The 7,964-nt window shown below is 46.8% G+C and overlaps 1 protein-coding gene and 1 long non-coding RNA gene across 2 annotated transcripts; both read right to left on the bottom strand.

Moving 5' to 3' along the window:
* Positions 1–762: 762 nt before the first annotated feature.
* On the bottom strand, positions 763–7,216 carry LOC140460527 (uncharacterized). Its single transcript, XR_011954158.1, has 2 exons — positions 7,098–7,216; positions 763–1,206 (listed from the first exon to the last, which is right to left on the bottom strand). It is a non-coding gene; the product is annotated as an uncharacterized lncRNA (long non-coding RNA).
* LOC140460510 (uncharacterized) lies at positions 3,515–4,694 on the bottom strand. The gene has a single exon (XM_072555086.1). The coding sequence runs from the start codon at positions 4,534–4,536 to the stop codon at positions 3,556–3,558; it is 981 nt and encodes a 326-aa protein (XP_072411187.1). The 5' UTR covers positions 4,537–4,694; the 3' UTR covers positions 3,515–3,555.
* Positions 7,217–7,964: the final 748 nt, after the last annotated feature.

The following is a 7,964-nucleotide window of genomic DNA, read 5'->3' as shown; positions in this document are numbered from 1 at the left end:
CCGCCCACCACCCTGACCACCCCCACTCTCCAAGATCTCAAACCGAAACGTCCAAAGAGTGGCACATTGCCCTTTAATGTGTAAAGTCAGTGTGATAAGTGGTGTAACCTGCTGTAGTGCTAAAAGAAAATCCCTGACACTTTAAAATCAACAATTTCTTTAACCAACTCTCACTGTGAGCAAACTAACAAACTAAATAAATCTGTCCTAACTAATGAGTATTCTGGAATAAATCAAGATTCTTCTGGTATGCTGTTCCAATCAATACATCTCCCACTCAGATAACACAAAATAGAATTTAATCTCTCAGATTACAACCAGGTTATGTGTCTTCCGGAATATTCTGTGCCATCTTCTGTGGGGGATGCCTCCTCCGATTCCTCTGTCAGGAATGTCCTTCTCTATTTTTCTAAATGATGCTTTCTCGAATACACAGATGACTGAGAGCACCAATTCTTTATGACAGGATTGGTCCTGTTGTCAAAACTTTAGGATTTAAATTTAATAAGTTTTTGGTAGCCAATGGGGCTGATTTAAATTGATTGGTGAAATTGAAAACCTGTTTTCTTGTCCTGCTAACTGTACAGCCTTTTGTTACAAATGTTTCAGTTCAGGTGCTTTCTGTTGTGATGATGCTGCTCCTTTAAGAAGATTATGTTGTTCTTGGTTTATTTTCAGGAGGGGTTGTAAAAGGCAGAGCTTCTCATTCGTCTAGAATTAAGGATTTCACTAATGGTTAACAGATACTGGCTAAGTCAACAATCAGGGAAAAGGGTTTGACATTTTATTTTCTAAAACACTTCTACAATGAAAGGGCAGTTGTCCCATTCTTTTCCCCTGGTTTGGGTTTTAGCAAGCAGTCTGTCTGAAGCTACTGCAGGAAGAGATGTTTCCTGATTCAACAGATGGTTCTGGCTGACTCTGAAGCTTCAGGGAAAATAGTACCGGCGTATTCAGCCTCTCCCTGTAGCTCAAACCTTGCAGCCCTGGCAACATCCTTCCAAACCTTTTCTGAACCCTTTCAAGTTTCACAATGTCTTAAAAAGACGTCAACTTTGCTCGACTAATGTGGGAGAATTTTCTGCACGACGCGTTGTGTCTGAAAGAGCCTTCCCCTCTGCTGTGACAGAGCTGCAGTGACTTTGAAAATCCTGACAAATACTGTTATCAGTCAAGGATTCATTGGGAGAAGCTTTTCAATCACATCTGGAAATGGAGAAAGTGTTTTTAATAATGAGACATGAATAAAGGCTGCATTAATTTTTTTGTTCTGAAGATTTACTCATACATCTCAAAACAGAGCAGATGAACCCTGTCGCAAGAAGTCTACAGGAATATAAGACACCACTGCCTCTTTCCTGACCAGGACCGACTTTGCACAGAAAACATGGACATTTTAAATGAATGGGGTGCCATTCGTTTTAAGATCAGGTGAACTTAAGAGGCACAACATTGCCTTAGAAATGACAGATCCCTGACACACACACACAGCCAAAATCATCACTGCCATTATTATCTAATCAGAATTTAGGCTGGGATGTTTTTCCACTGGAGCAGAGGAGGTTGAGAGGCAATATTTTCAAACCATGAGGGGTAGAGTTGGCTTACTGGTAGCTATGTCTTCCTTAGGGGGAGGATTTCAAGAGCAAGGATGCGTTTTTATGGTGAGAGGAGAAAGACGGAAGAAAAGGTGTGGGGCAAAATATTTACAGAGTGTAGTTTGCCTGGGGAACTAGCTGCCAGTGGAAGTGGTTGAAGCAGGTACATTAACAACATTGAAAAGGCGTTTCAACAAATACATGGATAGGAAAGCTTTAGAAGGATATGGGCCAAGTGCAGGGAAATGGGGTTAGTGTTGACAAACATTTTGATCAGCATGGACCGGTTTGGGCTGAAGGGCCTGTCTCTGTGCTATAGTACTCGATGACTGGTGTTTCTGTCACTCTGACAGTGTTGAGTTTCCATATGAACCAGGAAAAAGTGAGGACTGAAAATGCTGGAGATCAGAGTTGAGAGTGTGATGCTGGAAAGCACAGCAGGTCAGGCAGCATCCGAGGAGCAGGAGGATCGATGTTTCAGTCATAAGGACATCCAGATGAATATCTCACTAAATCATGCTGAATAAAATCTGATCTCATTCGTCAACTCTGAAGTGGAGGTACTGGGGGTGGACAGGTCAGAAGTCACACAACACTAGGTGACAAACCCAATAGATTGATTTGAACTTATGAGCTTTCGAAGCACTGTTCCTTCATCAGGTGAAGTGATGAAGGAGCAGCACTGATGAAGGAGCAATGCTCCCAAAGCTTGGGATTTCAAATAAACCTGTTGGACTGTAACCTGGGGTTGGGTGAGTTCTGACTTTTTCAACTGCGCATTCATGTTGAACTTGATGGGATACTTTATCCAACTCGGCGTAGTTAAATCATATCACTTGGAGGGGTTCATTTGAAACCTTCCCGGAGGTGAATTCAACAAGATTGAATTATTCAGTTACTCCATTCTAAACTTACATCAGGACCGGTAGTCATAGAGAGGTACAGCGCGAAAACAGATCCTTCAGTCCAACTCGTCCATGCTGACCAGATATTCTAAATTAATCTAGTCCCATTTGCCAGCACTTGGCCCAAATCCCTCTAACCCTTTCTATTCATGCCCCCAACCAAATGTCTTTTAACTTCTGTAATTCTACCTGCCCCCTCCACTTCCTCTGGCAGCTTATTCCATACACGCACCACACTCTGCATGAAAAGCATTCCCTTTCGGTCTCTTTTGAATCTTTCCCCTCTCACTCTAAACCTATGCCCTCTAGTTCTAACAACATCCTGATAAATCATTTCTGATGGAGATGTCAACGTTTCGGGTAGAACCCTTCTTCAGTCCTGAGGGATAATACCTGAAATGCTGACTTCTCCACCTCCTGGTGCTGCCTGCCTTGTTGTGCCCAGCCTCCTGTTTGTCTATTTTAGATTCCAGCATCTGCAGTTTTTTATTTTGTCTCTAACAAATGGTGGACCAGATTCGATGGGTCAAAATATCCTAACTTCTGCTCCAATGGTCTTGTGATCTTAGGATTGTGCGGGTCCTGGGATCAATGAGCAGCAGCGCCCACTGGAAGCAATGTTCACAGAATCATAGAATCCCTGCAATGTGGAAACGGGCCCTTCTGCCCAACAAGCTCAGAGCGACCCTTTGAAGAGTAACTCACCCAGACACATTCTTCTACCCTATCACTCTGCACTTACCCCTAACTAATGCACCACACCTACACACAATGGGACTATTTAGATTGGCCAATTCGCCCAAATATGCGCATGTTTGGACTTTGGAAAGACACTGGAGCACGCGGAGGAAACGCACACAGACACGGGGTGGTGGGGGATAGTGCAAACTCCAAACAGACATCACCCTGAGGATGAAATCTGCGTCCCTGGTGTTATGAGGCAGCAGCGCTAACCAATGAGCCACCACCACCCCCAAGCCCCCACCCCAAGTAGAAAACAAAAAAGCCTATCAATTCTCCCACTGCACCCACTATCAGAAAGGGCAGGAGGTTCAGTCCTGGGGATGACCCTCAGCAGTGTTACCGGCAGAATCGGATTGTTGGGAGCATTGGTGCCTCCGCTGGTGCTTGTTCAAGCTGCAGGACATTGTGAACTTCTGCCCACATTCGGGGCAGGCAAACGGCCTCTCCCCAGTGTGGACCCGCTGGTGCGTCAGTAGAGTGGAGGAGACAGCAAAGCCCTTCCCGCACTCGAGGCAGGTGAACGGCCACTCCCCAGTGTGGACCCGCCGGTGCTTCAGCAGGTGGGAGGCCTGGGTAAAGCCCTTCCCGCACTCAGAGCAGCTGAAGGGCCTTTCCCCAGTGTGGACCCGCCGGTGCTTCAGCAGGTCGGAAGAGCGTGTAAAGCACTTCCCGCAGACAGAGCAGGTGAATGGCCTCTCACCGGTGTGGACCTGCCGGTGGGCCAGCAGGTCAGAGGAATCGCTGAAGGCCTTTCCACATTTGGGGCAGGGGAAGGGCTTCTCACCGGTGTGGACCCGCCGGTGAATCACGAGGTGGGAGGAGCGAGTGAACACCTTCCCACAATCTGGGCAGCTGAAGGGCCTCTCCCCTGTGTGCATCCGCTGGTGCCGCATCAGGGCAGAGGAATCATTGAAGGCCTTCTCACACTTGAGGCAGCTGAAGGGCCTCTCCCCTGTGTGCACCCGCTGGTGCCGCATCAGGGCAGAGGAATCATTGAAGGCCTTCTCACACTTGAGGCAGCTGAAGGGCCTCTCCCCTGTGTGCACCCGCAAGTGCCTCAGCCGGGCGGAGGAATCGCTGAAGCTCTTCCTGCACTCAGGGCAGCTGAAGGGCCTCTCCCCTGTGTGCACCTGTTGGTGCCTCAGCAGGGCAGAGGAATCACTGAAGGCCTTCCCGCATTCAGGACAGGAGAATGGCTTCTCCCTGGTGTGACTGCGCCGATGTGTCTCCAGGGCAGATGGGACACGGAAGCCTTTCCCGCAGTCGCCACACTTCCATGGTTTCTCCATGGCCGAAGCTACAGTTGTACACAAACGTGTGTATGTCCCCTCCCTGCCTTGAATTCCTCTATCCAGCCAGATAACTGATTCAGGCTCCACACTCAGTGCGTTGCTGCAACAGTAGGGTCTCTCTTCCAGTCCCACTGATGCTGAAAACGTACTGAAACAGGAACCAATGGATCATAGTTGAAAATTGTTGCAGTCCCGATGGATTGAGTGGCTCATAAATGCTGGAGAATCTGAGTCAAAAACTATGGGTCAGGCAGCATACGAAGAGCAGGAGAGTCAATGGTTCAGGCATAAGCCTGAAATGTGTGCTTTTGAAACTTCATCTTCAGATCAAATACTCTGAAAAGAGATTACAAAAGTCATCACTGTCAGTCCAGGGTACAAATTCAGAACTAGCAATTCTACTTTCTGCAGAACATTCTTTTCTTTTGTTATTCCACAAAACTGAAAGCACCATCCCACTCTCTCTCTCTCTCTCCCTCCCTCTGTTCTCACTCCATTCTAATTCTCCTGAAAGTGCTTTATTCAGGATCTGACTGTGACAGAAGAGCAAAACAGTCACAACTGACATCTCTCTGAATTTTGGACACCTCCACCTGAAAATTAATATCTTCCACGACATTGGGATACTATTGAGAGTGAGCAGGTCTGATTTTAGGAAGCAAAAATATAGTGTGTACATTCAGGATGAACCTGCAATTCAGCTTCTTGACAAACAACCAAACACAAAATGGTTAACGTGCCCCCACGGGGGTGGGGGAGTTTTGGAATGAGACATCAAGGCAATGATACTAGAGAGAAACTGAACAGACTGAAGTTGCAAACCAGAGTCATCTGGATATACAGCACAGACAAAGGCCCTTTGGTCCAACTGGTCTATGCTGACCAGATATCCTCACCGAATCTAGTCTCATTTGCCAGCATTTGGCCCATATCCTTCTAAAACCTTCCTATTCATATACACATCCAGATGCCTTTAAATATGTTAGGATTATGCCAGCATCCACTACTTCCTCTGGCAGCTCTTTCCTTACATGCACCATCTTCTGCATGAATTGCCCCTTAGGTCCCTTTTAAATCTCCCCCACCCCCCTCCCCTTCAAACCTATTATTCTCTAGTTCTGGATTTCCAGAGAAGTGACCTTGTCTATTTACCCTATCCATGCCTCTCTTGATTTTATAAACAATGGAAGCATCAACGGCTCAGGGCGGGGATGGGGGGTGGGGGGGGGGTGGGGAGGGTGGGGAGGGGGGGACGGGAAGGAAGCCGAATGTGCTGGAGCCAATATGGAAGAAGAGGACACAAAACCTTGAAGTTGCAATGAGGAATACTGCATGTGCTGTACTTGTACCTGTTGCATTTATTTGTGGGAATCAAGTGCATTTTAAAAATAAAAACATACAAGATATCTACCTCTCCCCTTTCCCAATCTCCCAATGCTGTCCTGCACACAGAGTGAGAGAATTGGGAGCAGGAGTTGGCCATTTGGTCTTTTGAGCCTGCACAAGCATTGAACAGATCATAACAGAATATACCTACAGCCAGGTGGATAGACTGGGATTTCTTTCACTGGAGCAGAGGTGATGTTAGAGAGGATTATAAAATCATGAGGGGTACAGATGAGGTGAACGGCAGGTGTCCTTTCCCTAGGGTGGGGCTTTCAAGATTAGGGAGCAAATTTTGAAGGTGAGAGGAGAAAGATTTTAAAAAAGACATGAAGAGCTCTATTTCTTTCACACAGAGAGTGGTTTGTGTGGATGGGTGTCCAGAGGAAATGGTGGATGCAGGTACAGTTACAATGTTTAATAGACATTTGGAAAAGCACATGAATAGGAACAGTTCAGAGGGATATGGGCCAATCACTGGCAAATGGGACTAGTTGGGTTTGAAAACATAGTCAGCATAGACTAGTTGGACTGAAGGGTCTATTTCTGTGCTGTATGACCCTGTAGCTGTTCTGTACTGGTCTTAAAACCATTTTCTTGGAAATCCAAGATGGCGGTGGTTTGAGTGGTCTGCTGTGCGGGGCTCTGTGCCATACCCCCGGCAAGGTGGACCTTTACGCCCTCCCCCCCACCTCATTAACCATCTGTAAGAGTAAAAAAATTGCTAATAAAAATTTACTGAACACCTGGAGCTGCTATAATTGTGGTTTGACAGCGTTAGGATCAGAATGAAAGCAAATGAAGGAAAGGAGCCGACAGAGGTGCAGCAGGCAGGGCATTCCCCTACTGCATCGGGGGTGCCTGGAGCCAATGCTCAAACTCCCAGGGCAGTCCCTTTGGATTTAATGGGGCAGCAGCAGTTACTCTCGGAGATGGCAAACTCTGAGATAAGATTGAAGCAGCAGTGGAACCAGTATCTACCACGCTGGAAAAGCATAAACAGAAAATTCAAATGTTGGACCGAAGAGAATAGGCAGCGGAGGAGAGGACCGTGGCATCGGAGACCGTGGCAGAGGTCTCAGGAGGAAGGATCCAAACGCTGGAAGACCAGGTTCGGGTCCTTCAGGAGCAAGTGGACGACGACCTGGTAAACAAAAGTAGAAGAAAAATCTTACAGCTCGTGGGTCTTCCGGAATGCAAGGAAGGTGAAGACCTTGTTGGATTCCTGGGGCTTGAGTCGGAGTCGGGTCTGTTGAGTGTGGGGCGGGCCCACTTGATCGAAATGCGGTCAGGGCTGGACCCGCGCCCCCGCACGGTCCTCGTGCAATGCCTGCATTATAAAGAAAAACAGTTAGTGATTGAAACAGCAAGAAGACTGGTAAGAGATCCAGAGGCCTTAATGCACAAAGGCTCAAGAATAATGTGTTTTCAGGACTTCTCGGGAGCCTGGATTAAGAACAGAAGAGCATTTGATAAAGTTAGGAGAAAATTAAGCGATCTGAACATTCAATATTACTTGAGGTACCTGGCCGTGTTGCATTTCTCTCATGAAGGGACGGTATATAATTTTGATTCAACAGAAAAGGCAAAGGGCTTTGTGAATTCTCTGAATTAAAGGACTCAGGTCGGGGTGAAGGCGGGACATCATGACAGACAATGCTACTTTTTGCCCCTTTTTATTGTGGTTATCGGCTTTATATGTACTGCCTTCATGTAAAACTGGAATTATTTAGTAAAACGGTCGGTTAGGTATTGTCTGAGGCCTTTTTTCACTGCTGTCCTTTTGTTTTTGGATTGGGGTGGCTATATCTATGGTTAAGATGTATGGAGAAGGGGTGTGGGGAGATGGGCATCCATTGTTAACTCTCAGAATGTAAATAACATGCTTTTTTCAATCTGTGAATTGCCTGGCGCTTGGGGCACAGCCTCAGCGGGAAGGAGCCGGGATGGTGGCAAGGGTGGGGTGGGGCGGGGGGGGGGAGTTCTCTACATAATTGGGGTTATTTGAGTGTTCGCTTAAGTGATATGTGGTGGTTAGATTT

Source organism: Chiloscyllium punctatum, chromosome 36, assembly GCF_047496795.1.
Source record: "Chiloscyllium punctatum isolate Juve2018m chromosome 36, sChiPun1.3, whole genome shotgun sequence".
Lineage (NCBI taxonomy): Eukaryota > Metazoa > Chordata > Chondrichthyes > Orectolobiformes > Hemiscylliidae > Chiloscyllium > Chiloscyllium punctatum.
Note: the sequence above shows the minus strand (reverse complement) of the source record. Positions and strands in the feature narration are given on the sequence as shown.

Bases quoted from the DNA above. Each gene is read 5' to 3' on its own strand.
- LOC140460510 (XM_072555086.1), bottom strand. From the start codon at position 4,536: ATGGAGAAACCATGGAAGTGTGGCGACTGCGGGAAAGGCTTCCGTGTC.